This window comes from Sminthopsis crassicaudata, chromosome 1, assembly GCF_048593235.1.
Source record: "Sminthopsis crassicaudata isolate SCR6 chromosome 1, ASM4859323v1, whole genome shotgun sequence".
Classification (NCBI taxonomy): Eukaryota; Metazoa; Chordata; class Mammalia; order Dasyuromorphia; family Dasyuridae; genus Sminthopsis; species Sminthopsis crassicaudata.
Genome location: NC_133617.1, coordinates 419,738,453 through 419,760,388, shown reverse-complemented (window position 1 = coordinate 419,760,388; position 21,936 = coordinate 419,738,453). Strand labels below are relative to the sequence as shown.

The following is a 21,936-nucleotide window of genomic DNA, read 5'->3' as shown; positions in this document are numbered from 1 at the left end:
TTCCACAGACAGGCACCTATAAAAGAGCTGATCATTTTTTGCAACAGAATTTTCCAACAATAGGAATCACAAGCTTTTGGGAAGCATCCTCCGCTACAGGGCCAGTTCAGTCCATAAATTCTGAACCAATGAGATAGCTTTCCCACAATAAATGAAGAAATGGGTTGGGAACATAAGAAAAAAACTATTGTGGAGGGGAAGAATGTGGGAACAGCTAGCAAGAACTTGCAAAGAATACAGATGAAAGACTGAAGACCTCTGGAGTGAGGATCACCTTAACAGAGAACTCTCCATGGTTAACAAATGGCTCTGAAAACCAACCACCAGTACCAGGATTCTAGTTGATTCTAGTTGGGACAGTCACTATAGGAATCTCAGAATAAAAATCTGAAAAGGAGATGATTTATTTGCCCTTTCATTATTTGACTGTTACTCCTCTTGGCATCAATTATGTGAACTGTTTGTCCTTTGTTTTTGAAGACCAATGACATCCCGGGTGATGTCTTAACTTTTGCATTATTTGGATTTGTGAGTCAGAGAAGTGGGTCAGCTTTACTCTCTTTTCCCAAATTACTGAAGTCCAGTGGCAGTATGAACGTCAAGACAACTAGTGATAGCCCTGGCTGCCCCTGACGCCTGACCAAGTCCTCCACAGTTCCTACTCCAAGTATCATTTTGGCAGATGTTCTCATCTGCCCACTCTACTAGGGAGAGTCTTCATGCACTTGGGGCAGACATTCTCTAACTCTGGGGGCTATAGGGGGGAGTTGGGTAAAACAGGCAGATAACAAAGGTGGATGATCAACCCTGAAAAGATCTTGGGGTGAACACAAAGAATACAAAATTTCTACCATACAGTATTGTTCTTTTCATTCAGGTATTAGCCTGAAGACATAACTTATAAGTGAAGTTAAAGATCACTCAGTGGGCAAGAAAAAACACATGAAGCTTAGAAGAGGTGAAACATAATAAAAAATTTCACAGAAGTTACATAAAGGAATGTTATCAGAGAGATGTAAACTAGAAAAAAATAGGCAACATCAAAAGATAACTAATAGAGAGCTCACATATTCTGTTAGTGTCTATGAAATATCAAGAGTTAGAAACAAATCTTTAAAATGTTGAGTGAACCCCTACAGTAGATTTAAGGGAAGACATGGTCAATATACAAACAAGATGGGGAGGTATAGATGCACAATGATCTCCATATTTGGATGATCCAAATCAATGAGATCACAAATCTGCCAAAGAATAGATTATAATGTCTAATATCAATGTATTGTCCTCTCTTGATATTCTCTATATTCTCTTTCTTTATCATTTCTGGTAAACACTTGTGAGGTATATATTATCTCTAGTTAAATACTCTGCATGGACACATTTTCTGTGTATGTACTCTCCATATGAATGAGCCACAAAGATGTGTTCTTTCCCTACCTTATAACTGAAAATCCTCTCTCTATATATGCTTCTTTAATATATTTACTTTTTCTTACATATCTAAGAATAATTGAGAAGATTAATGTGTGGCTCATAGGCTCAACACAAAATGACTCTAATGCGGATAGCTAGAATGCTGGGGATTTTTTTAAGTCACTAGAAATTTTAGACCACCCACATAGACATACTGGTATATGTACAAGTGTGTATATATATATAAATTTACCAGCATAAATCACGAGGCCATAGCACCAGTCTGTGTTCCGGATAGTGCAGCCTCTTAGCAGTATCTTCTCAAAGTCCAAGGGATACTTTTCATTCTCGTAGATCAATATCCCTTTGAATTCATCTAGTTTGTTATTGGGAGGCTCACACCTGACTTCACCTGAAGAAAGATAAAGGAATGAGAGAGCTGTAGCTTATGGAGGAAATAATACATATATCTTGGGATGTAGAGATTAAACTCACAGGCAGTACAGAAATAAGTATACTGGGAGCAGTTAGGTGGCACAGGGAGTAGAGTGCCAGACATGGATGTTGGAAAGGCCTAAATTCAAATATGGCCTCAGATACTTATTAGCTGTGTGATCCTAGACAAGCCCTTAACCTTTATTTACTTCAGTTTCCTCATCTATAAAAGGAAATGGCAAATCACTTTAATATCTTTGCAAAGAAAACTTAAGAAGGGATCATTAAGAGTCAGAAATTACTAAAAATTACTAACACTTTTCATTATACTTTTCATTACATTTCTGGGTTCATACAATTCCTTATTCCTTTATTGTCATGTAATATTTTCTGGACATCAGAGGGAATAAATTTTGCACTTGGCATTAATCACACATACAGAGAAAAAATTGAATTACAAACTTTTCAAGGAATGCAATTTTACCAATATATAAAAGATCTAAATGTGAAATGATGAAGTAGTCTGATACTTTCCAAAAGCAACCTAATTTTAACTTACCTTTAAAAGTGTTCAGTTTCTCTAGGTTGTCTCCTAAGTTGCTAGTGACAGCCAGGGCTTGCCTTACTTTCAAGTTGGTTTCCCTGGAGTAATATTAAACATATATATGTATATGTACATATACATATATATATATATATATACACACACACAAATAAATATATATACACGTATACATGAATGTACATAATTACATTAATAATAAATATTTAACATGTAAATTATATATCAATTGCATACATAAGCTATTATCCATTCATGTGTATATGTGTGTGTACAAATGTGCATATGTGTGTATGTATATGAAGAAACTAAAAGCAGCACACATACATATACTTATGTCCATCTACAGGGGTTTCAGAAAATATACAATACTTAAAATGGAATTGTGTCATGCTTCTCTATTCAAAGAAAACCACAATCTCAGCTCTTTCCTGAGATTAAGTATTGATCCTTAAATTATAACTACATTAATAAGCTCCTCTACATATATTCCCATGTTCAAACTGAGATAGATAGACTAGAGATCCTAAAAAGCCAGTAAAGAGAACCCTGGAGATGAGGCTTAAAATAGATAGCATGGTTCCTATAAAACAGCTTGAGTTCCTCAGAACAGCACATTCAAGGGCTGAAACACCTGCACATATGTTCTTCACACAAACCCTTATAGACACTTGCTCAGTAATTAATAGGCAATTAAATAAAGGAATAGGGATAGAAGTAAAAACCAAAGATGCTTTATAATATCTGACACAAAGAAGACTGGGGAAATAGTTTGATCAGGATTTTAAAAACTTTTATACCAAAGCTCTGTGAAACTTTCCAAAATATTTTGCCTACCCTTCAAAAAAAGTCCTGCTGTGATGATACCTCTTGGGGTGGAGGTGGCCATGGTTCTTCAAGGCCTTATTAGGAGAGTACAAGATCCTACCTATGTAAAGAAGAGGCCATTCAGTCCATCCCCTACCTGAAGCATGAATAGTTTGTACAATTCTCTTGGCCAGGGTACCTAGAAGTACAACCTGATTGTTCTCTAGTATTAACAATTTTTTCTTAATGAAGGACAACTTTTTCTTGATACATGTCAAGCATACACAACTGTGGGAATTACTGATACCTGACACTGTTGACTTTGTTAACCTAATCTATCCATAGGCCGGAATACTCACCCATCTAACTCTGCAGTTTCTATGTAGATCAGACTACAGGGTTCACTGCTGGAGAGTAACAGCACATCAGCCTGAAGTTAGAAAAGATTAAAGATAAGGAATAATGCTAACAAGAACTTCACCTGTGTATAGATCTTCACAATATCCTTATATACTTGGTTTTTATTTAATTCTCATGACAACACTGTGTGAAGTTACCAGTATTATCAATGAGAGAAAAGATAAGTTTTTGAAATAACACTATGACAGAGATAATAGTTGCAACTCAAAGACTTAATAGACATTACTGGATTCTTAAGACTGGGACTTTGCCCTCACAAATTCAACCCAAACTCTCTCTAAAAGTCATTTCTCTGCTCTCCTTCCCCATTTAAAAACTCATTCTTGGGTTTAAGCTATGGCATGAAATGAGAAGCTGAGGTTCCTCAGAGGGTGTGTGCATCCCTGCCAAGGCTGCTATAAGCAGGAGTGACTGACATAAACAGCTGCAGAACACATTGAGGTCAAAAGATACTAGTTACAGGTAAATAAGGTACTCACTGTGACAGAGTTGTTATTTTGTAGTTTTATTATATCTCCCACTTTGATATTCATCCACTTTTCTTCCTTTATCCTGCAGGAGAACAATTCTTTAAATGGCTACTCTTGGGCCATTTTGGGGCAGCTGAAGGTCAAGAAGCTAATAATGTTTGAAATAGAACAGGGATTGTCTCATAGTAGAGTCCTAGCTGTAGGAATGGACTCAAAATTCTAGTGGAATTCTGATGACTACATTTATACTGTGGATTACAAAGTACTTTTTTTCACAATGTTAAGGACTATTAAGGGGTGCCCTGAACTTTTCTTTTTGAGTTGCCATATTTTCCAATAGCACTGAACCCCGAACATGCAGGAGGCCCTGAATGTGTCAAGGATGAACCCCTCCTCTTTCCTCCCATGGCTGACATAATTTGTTGTTTCCACCCCAAGCTGGATCCCTGTGTGTCCTTAGCAGGCAAGACAGGCACCAGCCAGTCTGGGCTAAGCCAGGAAAATGATTGTGCAGTTGGAGTTCTTTGCAGATAGGTGGATCTTATCTTCATAGGGCTTCTTAAACTTTTTCCACTCGACCTCTTTTTGCCTGACATTTATGCAACCTGGGGTATGTTAAATAAGTATACAAATCAAGAATTAAATTTTGGCATAATACTTGATACCTTTTACTGTTACCTATTTGTTTTTGCTTCTCACATTCTGTGAGGAATGACATGACCCAAATGGAGTCATGATCCACAGTTTCAAGAACAGAAAAAATGTGGCTTTTGGCATTGCCTTGCTCCTCCCCTTCTGGAGTTTTGCCCTTTTCCCACCTTTATTGCACTTTTGCCCTCCCATGCCACACTCCTTTCTGTTTTCTCCTCCCCCTTTTGTTATACTGTCACACATATGCAAACTTCTATAAGGACTGGGAACTCTGGGTTCCACATGCATATCTATTTCTCTTGTAATTTGGTTTTCGCACAAGTCTCCAGACACTGTGATCACCTCTTTGACAACAACAATTCTTGGATATTATTATCCTTATTTTATAGATGAGGATGTTGATGTACAGAGGCATTAAGTAGTTTGTCCTCAGTCACTAACTGCATATAGGGGTTAGTGCTCAAATCTATATCTTCTAAGCCTAAATCTAACACTTTCCATCTCTGACAGTGACAAGCATCTAAGAGAGGAAACAGCTCCCTTAAAGAGATTCCAGCAACCAACATACTCTAATGGGGATTTAGTAAATATCGAACAGCATGTTTATTTTTCTAATTTAACTGGTTCACATTTCCATAGTCATCCTCCCATCTTTTCCCAAATAAGTAGTCTGAGAGTGAGACCCCTTCCTCATTTTATGCCTCAACTTCTTTGTTACCAAGCAAGGATAAGGTTACTTATCCAAGGAAAGGCTAAGGAGGATTGCTATATACCTTAATGACTGAAAAAGCACTTTGCAAATATAAGCAATTATCCATTAGTTTACCATGCAGATTTGTATTGGCAAAGATAATTGAGGGCCTGTGAATAGAAGTAGTGTTCACTTCTAAACTAAAAGCAGCCTCCTTACTTACATATGGACATAATATACACATACTGCTAGATGTGAAAGGAAAGGGCTGCCACTAGACTCAAGGGAATGAAATCTGAAGGCATGTCTTATGTTCATTCTTTTTCAATTTTTGTATTTGCCAGCCACACAGAAATTGCTTGCTATGGCTCTTATCAATAAAAGTAAAGGAGAAAAAATATAATCCCCTTATTCTAACTTCTGAGACTCAGAAGTTTGGGTTCTCTATGAAGGTGAAAAAAATCTCAGTAAAATAAGACATAAACATTTTTGTTTCCAGGATTTTTGTTTCTCTTTTTGGTACTCTTATCTGTTCCAGAGAAGGAAATTCTGGAGTAACAACTAAGCTGGCCTTGCCACAACCTGCCCCTTGATTAGAGGTTTCCCCTCCTAATATCTTTTCCAAGAATGGCCAAAGGGGAAGGGAAGGACAGAAACAAATGATTGAACTAAGCTCTGGGAGTAGGCTGAGCTGTTGGGGTAGGTTAGTGGTGATGGGACTCTCTTGTTTAATGACTCTACATGTTTATAATACAAGTTGTTGATAGGGGAAAAGATAGACAGCAATTTCATTTTATTTTCCACTAGGAACTTTGAGAATTCTCAAAAGGGATGTGTGGTAGCTACAGTCAGCTTAGCAAAATACAAGAGATTTCATGGGAATACTGCAATGATTTCACAGGTAAGCTCCTCAGCTTGATTTTTCAAGGCCCTTGACAATCTGACCTCACTTTCTCATCTCTCACAACTTCCTAATATGTTCTCTGTATTCTGGTCAGGCTTGTCACCATCTCAAGCACAGATGTATTAAATTCACTGTTGGTTTTTTTTCTTTTTGTTGTTGTTGTTGTTTGTTTGTTTTTGTTCCTACTGTTCATTTGGAATGTCCCTTTCCACGACACTTTGTCTTTTTGCTGTATTTATCCAAATACTCTCTCTATAACTGAAGTCCTACCTATTTGGACTTCTAACTCCTCCATGAAGCTTTTTTTCCCCCTTTGTTAATCCAAATATCATTAATATCCCTCCCTTATGAATTCTTATGCTACTTACAATATATATCATATAATTTATTTATATATTAATTGCTGTTTTATGTATCTCCTTATCTAGACTCTAAGTTTCTCAAAGGCAAAGACTACTTCATCATTTGTCTTCTCCATAGCACATGTAATATAGGTTGTGCATATAGGAGATACAATTAATATGTTGAGTGAGGAGATTGTGTTGACAGTCATGATGAATATCAACTTTTTTTCTTTTTCTTATTTAAAAAAATTAGGTTGTACATGTACATTCATTTTTTACATATTTCCATATGAATCATGTTGGGAGAGAAAAATCAGAACAAAAGGAGAAAACCATGAGAAAGAAAAAATAAATAAAAAGGTGACAATCCTTTTCTTCACTTCAATCCTCATTCAGACTCCATAGTGTTCTCTCTACATGCAGATTACATTTTCCATCCAAAGTTTATTGGAACTGCCTTAGATCACTGCATTGCTGAGAAGAACCAAGTCTGTCATATTTCATCATCATACAATTTTGCTGTTGCATGAAAAATGTTTTCCTGGTTTTTCTCGCTTTACTCAGCATCAATTCAGGTAAGTAAAATTCACCCATTAAGACACTGCTCTCTTTTTGGGGGTGGGAGATGAAGCAATGGGAGTTAAGTGACTTGCCCAGAGTCACAGCTAGTAGGTGTCTAGTGTATAAGGCTGGATTTGAACTCAGTTCCTCCTGACTCCAAGGCTGGTACTCTATCCTCTACACTACCTAGTTGCCCCAGAGTAATCTCTTTCTCTTTTTGAAAATAATAATAGCCATTTATTTTTCAAAATACATGCAAAAATAGTTTTCAACATTCACCTTTGGTTTTCAAATGTTTCTCTTTCTTCCCCTCACCCCTCCCCCAGACAGATTCCCCTAGAATCCAATATAGGTTAAACATATGCAATTCTTCTAAATATATTTCCACACATATCATGTTGGACAAGAAAAACCAGATCAAAAGGGGGAAAAAAAAGCAAGCAAACAAAAACAAAAAAGGTGAAAATATTGTTATGTCCACACTCAGTTCAGTAGTCCTCTCTCTGGATACAGATGGCTCTCTCTTCATCATAAGACCACTGGAATTGGTCTGAATCACTCATTGTTGATAAGGGCCACATCCATCAGAATTGATCCTCATATAATCTTTTTGTTGCCAATGTACAATGATCTCCTGGTTCTGCTCATTTCACTTAGCATCAGTTCATATAAGTCTCTCCAAGCTTCTCTGAAATCATCCTGCTGGTCATTTCTTACAGAACAATAATATTTCATAACATTTATATACCATGATTTATTCAACCATTCTCCAACTGATGGTCATCCACTGAGTAATCACTCTTGACAGCTGTGGATGTTCATATGATATTCCTTATGTACTATTTTAGCAGTGACCAAATAGCACCCACCTTCTATATCTCAAGGTTGTCTAGTTCTTACAAGGTGCTAACTCAGTGGAATTGATGAGATAATGGTTATATAATTTAGCATGGTGCTTAATAGTTTTCTAGTTCAGTATGACTGAATTAATCCTCCAACAAATAATGGTTCCCTAGAGATACAATGATTGGCTTATACTCAGTATACTGCATAAAAACTGGGACAAACTCGGCCAGAAAGGGGCTCGGAGACAGTATTGGAGAAGACAGCACAAGCTCTCAAACTGAGACAGACTTCAAGACAGAGACCATGATGGTGGTCCTCCTGCCTTCCTCACAGAAACCAAGACATATTCTGGAAGACCTCCAGAAAACTAGCCTGGGACCCAGGCAAGGAGACAAGACTGTGAAGGAGACAATAAAGAATTTGGACTTTATCCCTGGCTATTCTCATGGTGATTACTCTGCTGAAACGAAGGCTGGTTCAGAGGCCTCCAGAAAAATAACCAGAACACTACATTTTGGCGCCTAACATGGGCCTATGGACCTACATCTGTGACCCAGAAATCAGGGTGAGTACAAAAATAGACAAGAAGGAAACTTTGTTAAGGGCTAAATTAGTGTTTCAGCTGAAGTGGAACAAATGTTTAGAAAACAGACTTCTCCACTACAATAAAAGTGTGTAGAAAACATAGTTAGACTGATAAAAAAAAACCAAGGTTTGATTGTAATTTGGGAGCAGATCATTGGACTTTTAGAAACATTACAGTACTCATCTCCTTGGTTTTCTAAAGAAGAAGAATTAGAACCAGACAAGTGGAAACTAGTAGGACAGCAATTAAATGAATATTACAATGATAATGGTCCTGATTCAATTCCTAAAGAAACACTCTATACATATACCTTAATACAATTGACTTTAGGGAATTACATAAGTATTAGAATAAGGAAAAAGAAGAAACTGCAGGAGGGAGAAGGTACTAATATAGCAGCTAAAAAGCATAAAGAATTAGACAAGAATGGAGTTAAGTACAAGGCTGATGAAATTAAGGAATGTGATATTTCACAGCAGGAGCCATTAGGGCATTCCCCATCCCCTAATCTACCCCCCCCTCAATTAACCCTTCATGCTTAGAGGGAAAAGGAGGAGGGGAAGGGGCAGTGACACAATCAGCAACACCTATGAAGCAGCCTATGACAAGATTGATTAGTTAAAGCTAAAAAAGGACAGGATATATCTGATTTTAAAATAAATGCATACCCTGTTATTCAAGGAGAAGATACACTCCTTTTGATCTGGAAAAAAAATTAAAGAGCTAAAAAAGGATTGCACTCTTTATGGGTCTACATCATCTTATGTTAAGATGGTATTAGAGAATTTGGCTTATGAAATTTTAACCCATAGTGATTGGAAATCTATAGCAAGGACATGTTTAGAACCTGGACAAAACTTGTGGTTTTCAGAGTATAATGAACTATGTAGGATACAAGCCCAATGAAATAGGTAAACTGGAGTCAATATACAAGTCTTTGATCAACTGTCAGGTAAAGGTCAGTATGCAGACACTTTAATACATTAATTACTCTTTGATAGCATATGAGCAAATTGCTGCCGCTATCAAAGCATGGGGTAGCCTCCCATGACAACAAGAAAGAGGGGAAGCCTTCAGGAAAATAGAGCAAGGTACAAATGAACCCTTTGCTGATTTTGTGGAACATCTGCAGACAGCTGTCATATGAACTATTGGTGAAAATACAGCAACAGGAATAATAATCAAACAACTTGCTAGAGAAAATGCTAATGAGGTTTGTAGAAGAATTATTCTGGGATTACACAAGGATGCTCCTTTAGAGGAGATCATAAGACGTTGTGCCACAGTGGGCACAAATACCTTTTATATCCAGACTATGATGCAGAACATGGGAAGACAGGGTCCTTCTTGGCAAGGGACTTCCAGAGAGACTTGTCGATGCTTTCAGTGTGGTAAAAGTAGGGCATCTGAAAGCTAATGTAGGCATAGAGATAGAGTGAGAGGACAGGATGGGAGAAGAAGACTCAAAACTCTATGTCCAAAGTGCAACAGAGGCTTCCATTGGGCCTCAGAATGTAGGTTGACCCAGAGAAATGAGAGGTGGAGCCCACCTCCAAGAACTCAAACAAAAAATAGGTGGGGCATGATAGCAGTAGATGCGATACCTTAGAGTCTTTAGAAGTTCAGGAGCTGAAAACAATCAGATGGGAGAAAGGAATTACAATTGGGGAGAATACAGGTTTTATAACCCAACAGAAGGGCAGTGTCCAGTGCAAGCAGCTGCAATATAATCTCCAAGTGATATGGAGAGATCCAGAAAGTGGTGAATAGAAGGGACCAGATAGATTAACTGTTTGGGGGAGAGGGTTTGCTTGTATCTCTACAGATAGAGAAGGAATCAGATGGGTGCCAAAAAGCACTTTGAGAGAGACAGAAAAAGAGAAAAAAATCTCAAAACAAAGGAGAAGACCTAAGAAACATCTGACACTGAAAGAGCATGGTTGATAATGAGACTGTTATAGAACTTCAAAACCAGCAGGAATCATTGGATTCCCTGAGATGAAAAATTGTTGATAAGACTGATACAGGACTTCAAAATTTGCAGGAATCATTGCATTCCCTGACACACGATGAGAAGATTGCAGGACTTCAAAACTTGCAGGAATTATTGGATTCCCTGATACATGAAGTAATGGACAATAAATAGATTGGTCTTGGACTATTTCTAGGACTTATGGACATGTATAATTCCTCATGTTGATTCATGTTGTTTGTTACATCACTACTAGCCTATGTTATATTACTATGTGCTTGTGTAATACCTCCCATGTTGATGGATTTATGTACACCTGTTTCAAGTGAGACCCTTCAGAAATCTGCTAAACTGGTTTGACTCCCCATTTCCCTTTGGTGTTTTCACCTTCCTTCCTGAGATGTCAAGGAGGGTGTGATCACCTAATTTTTTGAAGTTTTCATCCCCTTTTCTGAAAAATCATGGAAGGTGTGATTACCTATATTCTAAAACAAAAGAAAGTGGGAGATGTAATGGGCCAGAACTCTGAAACAAGGTGTTAAAGTCAGTGGAATTGATAAAACAATGGTTATCTAGTTTAGCATGATTAATAGTTCCCCAGTTCAGTATGAGTGAATTAATCTTACAACAAACAATGGTTATCTAATTTAGCATGATTAATAGTTCTCCAGTTCAGTATGAGTGAATTAATCTTACAACAAACAATGGTTATCTAATTTAGCATGATTAATAGTTCTCCAGTTCAGTATGACTGAATTAATCTTACAACAAATAATACAACACATTGGTTAGTTGGTTGTTGTCTTTCATTCTTGAAGAGAACCAAAATGATATCAGTATGTTAGTCTAACTTAGAATATGTCCAACTGTGGCTGATCAGACCAACATGAGCTCAGAGTGCTCTGCCATAAGTTGAACACAAACAGTCCCTATGAACATTTGGAGTGGCTTTAATTTTGTGCAGCTCGTGTTTCTTCTGAGCTAATTCAATCTTGCTTTACTCACAGAGCACAGCACCTTCTCTGATGAGAGCACCATGTTGGGCAGTCTTGTGCCAGTGTCTCCCATGCCACACAATCAATTCTAAAGTTCTTAAGAGATCTTGAGTGTCCTTTTCTGACCATCTTGTGAGCACCTTATGTGAGTTCTCCATAAAATACTATTTTTGGCAAGTGTACATTTGGCATTAGAACAATGTGGCCAGCCCAATGGAGTTGTGCTCTCTGCAATGGGGCTGGATGTTTGGCAGTTTAGTTTGAGAAAGGACTTCAGTGTCTGGTACCTTATCCTGCCAGGTATCTACAGAATTTTCCTAAGACAATTCAATGGAAGCAATTCAGTTTCCTGGCATGGGGCAGAGACTGTCTAGATTTCACAGGCAGACAACAATGAGGTCAATACAATGGCTCTATATACTTTCAGTTTTGGTAGTCTAATTCTTCTCCTACACTTTGCTTCAGAGTCTCCCAAACCCTGAGCTGGCTCTGGCAAAGCATGTTTTAATCTCATTATCAATGTGGACATTCCTGGAAAGTATACTGCCAAGGTAAGAGAACCTATTCACAACATTCACAGCTGCTCCAGTTGTTGTAACCAATGGTTGCACATATGGCTGGTGTAGTGATGGAGGACCTGTGTTTTCTTGGTGTTAATTGTTAGGCCAACATTAGCACAAGCAGCAGAGAATTGGTCCATACTTTGTTGCACCTCACTTCAGAGGCTTCATTGAATGCACAGGCATCTGCAAACAAAAAATCCTGCACCAACCCTCCTGCCACTGTAGTTTTGGCTTGTAGCCTTTTCCAGTTAAAGAATTTACCATCAATGCAATAGCTGACTTTGATGCCATATTTGTCCTTATTGAAGGAGTTTGATAACAAGGCTGAAAACATCATGCTAAAAGCACATGAGCAAGAACATGGCTTTGTTTCACTCCATCAGTGACCGGGAAAACTCGGGAATATTGTCCATTGTCCAGAACCTGGGCAAGTGTGCTATCATGAAAATGACGTACTATACTGATGAACTTCTTTGTACAATCAAATTCTGACATAATTTTCCAAAAGCCCTCATGATTGACAGTATCAAAGGTCTTGATCACATCTACAAAGGTTGTGTACAGACCTTTATTTTGCACTGTTCGTTAACTCCTTCTGAAGCCACACTGGTCCTCAGACAGATGACCTTCCAGGCTTAGGGTAAGCCTATTAAGGACAACTCTGGCAAGAATCTTGCTAGCAATGACTAAGAAAGAGACACTCTTGTGATTGTCACAGGACAATCCATTGCCTTTCCCTTTATAGAGATGGATGATGGAGATGTGCTCCCTTAAACTCTGGGAGCACAATTTTTTCTTGCCATATAATCTAGAAAATTTCAAACAGCTTTTGCATGATCAATGGACACCCTAACTGGTAAATCTGAATTGGAATACAATAAGTGTCAGATGCTCTGCCACATAAAAGTTATCTAATGACATTCAAAAACTCTTCTTCAGTTGGAAGTTCAGCTAGGGAGTGATTGCTTCAACTTGAGATAAACAGTTAATAGCTTCAACATTGTTTGATGGTGATCTGTTGAGAACACTATGGAAGTGTTCAGCTCATCTCTCTAAGATCATATCTTTATCACTAATCAATGTGGCTACATTAGAACTGAGTAGTTGAGATGCACTAGAAGTCTTTGGCCCATAAACAGCCTTCATGTGTCATACAAATGCTTTGCATTTTTACTATCAGCATAAAACTGAATTTCACTGCCTTCTTATTGAGCCAAGAATCTTGCATCTAACTTTTGAGTATATTTTATTTTTGATGGAATTGAAAGCTATTTTCTTAGAGATGGATAAATTATTCTATTGGTACACCTTGTGGAGTTCTAGTTTTTATTTAGCATCTTTTTCATCAACCCAGTCTCAGTGTTTGCTAGTGCTATACAAATGCAGTGCCATACACCAATTCTTTGAAAGCTGTCCACTCCTTTTCTCCTTCACTATTGCCAACTGTGTGTTGGCTCAACTTACCTTCCAAATCAGTCAAACTGTTTTCTCCAAGAGAAGAACTCTAATCTACTGACATTAATCCTTCTCACAGTCTTTTTGACTTGGGCCATGAGAAGACTTGGTGATGAGAAGGTCTCAAGATGCACAAGTAAGTGACCATTGCTATTGCTGTTCCCATCTCCACTCCTCCCAAGGACTCCCCGTTATGCCTGATAGTCTGAGCCTACTCTAGCATTTAAGTCCCCCAGATTTATAAACTTGTCCTCTTTTGGAACACTGATGATAAGGGTCTCTAGGTCTTCATAAAATTTTTCTTTGATCTCATTAAGGTGGGAGCATAGGCACTGATGTTATATAATGGGATGGCATTTTCCTGCAAGTGGCATTGTTATGAGTCTGTTATTTACTCCTTTTGTTAGGCTTATAAGCTTCTTTATTGGATCAGTTTTGATTGCAAAACCTACACAAACTTCATACCCTTTTTCCACCGCAATCAGAAGCAAACTGTCATCTCTGGCATCCCATAATGCACTGTTTTTCTCAAAGTATTTAGTCAGACTATTCCAAAAGTCTTCATGCTACTTTAAGCAATTAAAACATCGATGAAACTTTTGGAACATTCTTTATTTGCTCTACATTGTAGTTATTTGTATACATGTTTTATTTCCTCTTTAACACAATAAATTATATGATGGCAGGAGCCATGTTGTAGTCATCTGTCTATCTCTGTAGCATTATACTTAATGCTCTATACTGTATATGGAATACTATTATTCAATGAATGGATGTTAAAAACTGCCAAGTAAAACTATTGCAGTAAATCATGCTAAGAATCACATTTTTAGAGTTAGAAGGGACCTTAGAGTCCAATTATTTCTTTCATTTAATACCTGAGAAAAATGAAGCACAAAGAGGTTAATTGATTTGCTGAGGATTACACAGCCAGTATCTGTGAGGAATTGAACTCACATCTTATTGAGTCCAACACTTTATCCACAATGCTACCTACCTATTTGTATCTATTATTTCTCTAATGGCAATCCCACCAAATATGAATAATCATCTTATCCAAGATCGTCACTTTTGCTAGAAATACTTGTCCCACTCTTCCTGCCCCTCAGCCCCCGAGTCACAAGCACTTACATGCCATTTGCTAACACCAGAACAGGTTGATTGTTGAGTTGTTTGTCACTGTTGTGCCGATACTATAATACAAAAGAAAAATGTTCAAAAAGAATAGTAAAATTTTGATAAAAGAATGAGAATTAGAAACATTTTCATGGTATGGAAAAATGTTCTGATCACTTGCCTGAAGTTTAAAAAAAACCCAGCTATTGTCATAATGCCATTATGATTTGCTATGCTTATAAATTTCTTGTTTGAGAAAATACTTACCTTAGGAAGGTTAGCCAGGGATGAGAACTGAGCAGTGAAAGGATAAAGTAATGATAGTATCGTCTTCCCATTTTGCAATTCACTTTAGGTATTCAACATTGTTTCAGATTGATTTTCTAGTTCAACATTATCTTAGATAGTAATAATGTCTAAAGTTTATATCTGACACTTTTGAGTACATACACTTAGTAAATAAAGCCTAAAATCTTATGAGATAGCGGTTTTTTCTGTGATTTGAGAAGCATTGGTGTACCTCCAATATAATTACATAGGAAAAATATTCTGGGTTCCAAATCCTAGGGAAGGAAATCCTAAGTAGTTATAATAACTCACATATAGGAAAAAGGAAGAATAAATCTCTAGATTGCTGCTGGTACAGGAGTTCCTCTAGATCTCTGACTCTGTCCCAGTTTTCTGAATTGTTAATTCAATACTAAGACAATATAACTATTCTACCTTCTATATAACTAAGTAAGTTAGCCTAAGGGCTACCTCTGACTTTGCCTTAAATAACTGTTCTGAATGAATAATTTGAAGCTGCTTCACCTTTGCCCTGGCTCTTAATGTATCTCATTTTAGGGACATTGTCTTTTCACAGTGTTCCTACTGAGGCAACCAGATGCCTTCCATGCACAGACATTTCCTTCATTCTTTACCTATTTCATTCCTATTTGGATTACAGCTTTAACTGATTCTTCCACTACTTGGAGGCTGCTTTTCTCTGTCATGCTTTCAGTCCTCTTCCTCCTTCCACCATGATGAGATTTTTCTATTGTTTTCAAACTATTGCCTATTGTCCCTTCTTCTCAGTCACTGTTACACATTATTCTGGGGAGGAATAACACAGCCTTGTCCCTTTATACCCAGAGCTAGGTCATAAACACTCAAACACATAGTCTTAAGAGACTGTGGGAGAAGACTTTTTGATGTAGGGAGGTTGAATTGGCTTTATAAGGACCATTCCATGAGCATGGACAGAATTGACATTCCTGGTTCTGTGTCTGGAAGTTTAGAGTGACTACCAGTCATGTGTGACTCATAGTTAAAGGATTATATTTTGAAGAGGGTAAAGAGTCCTTTTATTGGCTATGGAGATGGAAGAGATGATTCAATTGTCAAAAGGGATTATCTGTCCCCTTTGCCTTTCCGTTCCTTTCTGGATGTAAATTTCAGGACAGTTTCAAACTGCTTCTCAAGAAGGAACTGGAAAGAAGGATGATTTGCCATTGTTATTCCCACTCTGGCTTCCAACTAAATAGAACATGACATCCAACACGTCACAGTTGGAAAACTGTCATTCAAAAGCATATTTCATGTCTGGGCGAGCATGAGCCTAAATTTGGCTGCCTCTTTTATGTTTATTCTTTCTTGATATTATGTTTATTCTGTTCTTGATATCAATGAATATCATCAGATGCACATATGTAGTAAGCTTATAGGCAATCTTGTGAGTTTGAAAGTTATGGGTCCTATTAAGTTGTATCTAGCTGGTGGTAGAAGAAACTTCTATACCAGAGAGGCTAGCCACTAACAAGAGTATCAGCCTAGGTTTGCACATTTCAGCAGCAAACATGTAGGGGACATGTTTTTTGGAAACTGCAGAGTCAAAGTAAAATGTAAAATGCTAATTAGCAGTCCTGCAAATTGCTTCATGTTTCATGAAGATATCAGCTAGTAATATCAGTTATAAGTTACTGAATTCTGTTATGTTAATACATACTTGTGAATCTTTTAAGATTGGCATTTCTTGTGTGTGTAGGAATTCATTATCTGTCCCATATATGGATCATATTGCATACTGAGTACCTTTAAATGTAACTCTTTTGAGAGGAACCCTAGGTTTAACCTAAGCTATAAGTAAAATCATCCCTGAAATGCCAGAGTGGATGGTTTTAAAGGAGCTGATAGTGTAATAAAAGGAGGCCCCTGTCAATTGAGGCCCAGGACTGCACTCAATCCAAACTATATGCCCAGGTACAGAACAGGAGTAGCACAATTCCCCAGCTACTGTACGCTTCAAGGTTAAATTAAGAAAAAGAACTTATTAAAGAAAGTTATCCCTATAGGAAGAAGTTGCTGAACCTTTTCTCTCCTATAACAGTTTGAAAAATTCTAAAAAATATTTCTTGCCCTCCCCCATGGAAAACCCAACAGAAAACAAAAAGGCCAATAATAAATCACCTCACCATGTCATCAATGGCATCCTTCACTCCTGTCATTGAGAGCACTAATGCCAGAGGAAACACCGTTGTATACCAAGACAAAGATGATACATGTGGGATGAGCTGCAAAAAAAAAAGGGAGGGTACCTAGTGTTAGAAAATAAAGACAGGACAGAACACATTTTAAGATAATGGATTAAATCATGCTCTTATATTCTAAGCCTGCCAACACAGAATCTCTTAATTATGCACAAATACAACTTCAAGGAATAAAGAGGAAAAAGTATTGAAGGTTACTAAGACTGTAGTGTTGGCTCAGCTGCTCTGTTTGGCGGCTAAGTGTTATTCCTTTCATGGAAAACCTCTCAATGATAAAGAATGGTGAGGAGGGAGGTGGAGCACAGAAAAAACAATTCAAATCCTCTAAGCCAAGTTTTAGGTACACTGTTGGTCTGAAAAGGATTAGGAGGGAAAAGTTGAGGAAATTTGTCAATGATTTGCAAAGATCTCTCATCTTTATTTTTTATCCTTTTCCTTTTTTCTTGCCCTACCTAGACTTACCTTGTGCCTATCTAGACCTATCAACCTTGACAATGTCATTGGATGCAGAGCCTTAGCAGCCTAAGAAGTTAGGCTCTATCTACATCAGGGCCACGTGAAGAAATTGTATATTAAAAGGAGTTCAGAAATATCTATAGATACATAAAAATATAAGCAACTCGGGGAAAGGGACTTTCAACTGAAGAAATCCCCAAATGGAACATTTGCACCCAAAGTCCCAGTATGTTTGTTTATGGTCCTAAAAGATAAACTTCCGGACTCTTATACGCCTGGCAATGATCAGTGGTTTAGGCTGTCGCTCTGCTTTATTCATTTCAGGTATGGCTGGATTCACATCAGCCAAACTTGATCTCAGCTCCTGAGAACTGGCCTTGAACCCATGCAGACCATGTGGTTCTCAGTTTTACTATGTTTAAACTTATCCAGATAGGAAAGTCGCATTTTGGTTTTCTTTTGAGGATCTTAATACAATGTTACTTACAAAACAAACAAAAAAGCAACACATTGAGAAAACATTCACCAAATACCTGTAGGACCAGCAAGCAGAGGAAATATGCATTTGCTACTCTCTGAAATTGTTCAAATAGATTCAAGGGCAGAAATGTGAAGAAATTGTACTTTGATGTCCTGATGGCATTGTTCTGCAGAAAACGAAACAAAAAAACCTATGTACTTCATATAAAATGAGAAAGATCCTCACGGATGGATTTTTCTCTACAGAGATTCCCCCCTAACAGTCCTCTCTCTTCTTGCCAATCTTCACAGAAATGCACATACCTTCTAAGCCAAAAAACAAAGAGGAAATGGAACACAGAAGTGACATAATAGAAATTAACTCTTGGATATATATGTACTCCTATTTAGTTGACATTTGGGTATTGTTGAAGGCAGGGACTTATTCTCCCCCCCCCCCCTTATCATCCATCTCATTTAGGGTCTCTGGGAGCCTAGAAGTTGGAATAGGTAGTTTAAAAATATATAAGATTTGTCTTGCAGTGGCAAGGTGTCTCAAAGAAGGGACTTCTCTGTTAACACTACGATTGGAAGATATTTCCTCAAACTCCTATTTTTAATTGGGTATTTGACATAATTTTTCATGGATGTTATCCTTCAGAAAGATAAAATATATATAGCCTGGATGATACTGCATTTAGATGAGTACTTGAATGACTTGGGAATCAATGTCAATTGGTGTGTGAATGCGGGAGGGGGGGGGGGGCGGTAGTTTGCCATAGACCTCTGTACTTGATCCAATAAGTATTTGACTATTTTATTGACTATTTAATTTGTGCCTATTGATTATTTGGCTATATTGACTCTTTTATTAGTGCCTTGGGTAAAATCTCAAATGAAATATTTTTCAATTTCTCCAGTCACACAAAGCTAAGTGAATACTATCTTGAAAGATAGACTTGATATCCAAAAGATTTGAACAGGGTAGAAGAATAAGTCAAGTTTCATAAGATGGCTCATAGACTCCAGTTAAATAGGCTTCCTTAATATCTCTGGGATCAAATGTAAACTCCTTTGTTTGGTATTATACAATTCTCCACTATACCCAATTGGTCTTTCATTATATAGGCTAACAAATAATGTTCTCTGTTTTTGTTTTTGGTTGTCTTCCATGCTTGGAATACATTCAATCTTCATTTCTGTCTCTAAAAATTTCTATTTTCCTTCAAGACTCAGTTCATGTGTTTCTTTCTAAATGAAGTTTGCCCTGACCTCTCCTCCCCTCCCATCCCAGCTGACTCTGCTCTGATATGTCTCCTTAGGGCAAGGATTATTTTATTTCTGTCTTTCTATCCCTAGAATTTAGCATAGTATCCGGAACAATAAAGGTCCTAAACAAATGCTTGGTGAGTGATTCTTTGGTTGGTGACATCCTTCAACTGTCATGGATTTTATTATGCAGCTGGCTCCCACATCTATAAATCTAGTCCTAATTTTTCTTATGAGTTTCTCAAACTCAATATTTCCTAATCAAAACTAATTATTCACCCTTCTACATACTCATTCCTCCTTTAAACTTTCCTATTTTTATTGAAGACACCACAATTTTTCTATTCTCCAAACTTAGAGTATTCTCTCAGCTTCATTCCCACTATTCAGTCAGTCACCATATCTTGTCTTATTTTATTTACATAACATGCCTTGCACCTCTCTTCTTTCCATTTCAGTTCAAGCTATCATAAGCTCTTAATTGAACTATTGCAATAAGATTAATTGGTCTACTTGCAGCCAATTTCTCCCCTTTCTGATTCATTTTCCATGCAACTGCCAAAATAATCTTCCTAAAATACAAATTTGATCATGTTATTCCCTGATAAGATAGTTTAGTATCTATTTAATATCTTGAGGAAAAAAAATGCAAATTCCTTAGTTTAACATTTAAGGCCAATCATAATGTGGCTCTAGCTTATCTTTTCTACTTACTCTTTGTAACTATGGGTGTATCCCAAGGTTCTACATTCAAGAAAGACTAAACTACCTCAAGTTCAACTCAGCATTTCATACCTTCTCCTATTTCCAAACTTTTGAAAAGGGCCTCCTCATTAACTTTCTTCAAAACTCAGCTTATCACTTTCTATAGGAAAATTTTCTTGATCTTTCTAGTTATTAATGCTCCCTTCCTTTTCCTCTTTCTCAAAAGATCACATATGTATTTATCTATTTACAGTTTTCTTTCCCAGAGCAGGGGATTATTTTTTCACTTTATCTTTGTAACTCTGGTACCTAGCATAACGCTTTGCACATATTATCTGCTTAATAAATTGTCAATGGATTAGATTGAACTGGAAAGTAAAATTTAATAAAGTTAAATGTAAAGATTTGCACTCAGTCAACCAGCATTTTCAAAGCATTTGCTAGGTGCTAAGGCATTTTGCTAAGCACTGGAGGATACAAAGAAAGGCAAAATATGATCTTTACTCTTAAGGAGCTCATATTCTAATGGAGGAAACAACATGCAAATAACTATGCATATAAAAATATATATATACAATATAAATGGAAGCTAGTTTCAGAGAGAAGGTAGTAGCAGTTCAGAGGGGGAAATGGAGAAAAATCTTCCTCAGAAGATTTTGCTGAGACTTGAAAGAAACTGGGGAAGCCAGTAGGTGAATAAGGCATGAGGTATAGTTAGTGAAGAGATATAGACTCGGAACATGTGTTTCACATGCAATGAACAGCAAGGAGACCAGAGTGGCTGGATCAGAGTATGTGTAGGAGAATAAAGTGTAAGAAGACTGAAAAGACTTAAAGGAACCAGGCTTTTCAGTGCTACATTTGGTATTTGATTCAATACTTTGCAGAAAAACCCCAAAGTTTGTGCCAAACCACAAATGATTGAGAAATCCAATAAAAACTATAGTAAGTGCTTTCTCCCATTCCAGAACGGAACAAGAATTTCACCAAATGCCAAAAGTTCAAGGGCAATAGGAAAAGGGTTAGAAGGCAAGCCAGAGCTAGCACAGGGTAGCATCCTTTCTAACCATCTGCATCCTAAAGAAAGCAGGAGTGGAGGATTCCCTGAGAAAGAATTAGGTCGGTTAGAAAACTCCTTGACCTTAAGGATATGAACAGCCAATTTTCAGATGAAGAAATTGAAACTATTTCTAGCCATATGAAAAGATGCTCCATATTATTATTGATCAGAGAAGTGCAAATTAAGACAACTCTGAGATACCACAACACACCTGTCAGATTGGCTAAAATGACAGAAAAAGATAATACTGAATGTTGGAGGGGATGTGGGAAAACTGGGACACTGACACATTGTTGGTGGAGTTGTGAATGCACCGAACCATTCTGGAGAGCAATTTGGAATTATGCTCAAAGAGTTATCAAACTGTGCATACCCTTTGATCCAGCAATGTTACTCATAGGCTTATATCCCAAAGAGGTCTTAAAGAAGGGAAAGGAACCCGTATGTGCAAGAATGTTTGTGGCAACCCTCTTTGTGGTGGCCAGAAACTGGAAACTGAGTGGATGCCCCTCAATTGGAGAATGGCTGAATAAATTGTGGTATATAAATATTATGGAATATTATTGTTCTGTAAGAAATGACCAACAGGATGATTTCAGAAAGGCCTGGAGAAACTTATATAAACTGATTCTGAGTGAAATGAGCAGAACCAGGAGATCATTATATCA

General features: G+C 37.3%; 1 protein-coding gene across 2 annotated transcripts in view; it reads right to left on the bottom strand.

Annotated features, from left to right (window-relative positions):
* LOC141550070 (phospholipid-transporting ATPase FetA-like) overlaps nucleotides 1–21,936 on the bottom strand; it is a 131,326-nt gene that overhangs the window by 63,149 nt on the left and 46,241 nt on the right. Inside the window, exons 4-10 of one of the 2 annotated variants that reach the window (XM_074280286.1) lie at nucleotides 18,309–18,422; nucleotides 17,245–17,343; nucleotides 14,807–14,868; nucleotides 4,117–4,189; nucleotides 3,577–3,647; nucleotides 2,408–2,490; nucleotides 1,667–1,825 (exon numbers count right to left, since the gene is read on the bottom strand). In XM_074280286.1, the coding sequence (XP_074136387.1) occupies nucleotides 1,667–1,825; nucleotides 2,408–2,490; nucleotides 3,577–3,647; nucleotides 4,117–4,189; nucleotides 14,807–14,868; nucleotides 17,245–17,343; nucleotides 18,309–18,422 (661 nt within the window). The remainder of the gene's footprint in view (nucleotides 1–1,666; nucleotides 1,826–2,407; nucleotides 2,491–3,576; nucleotides 3,648–4,116; nucleotides 4,190–14,806; nucleotides 14,869–17,244; nucleotides 17,344–18,308; nucleotides 18,423–21,936) is intronic. The other variant, XM_074280287.1, reaches the window with a different exon arrangement.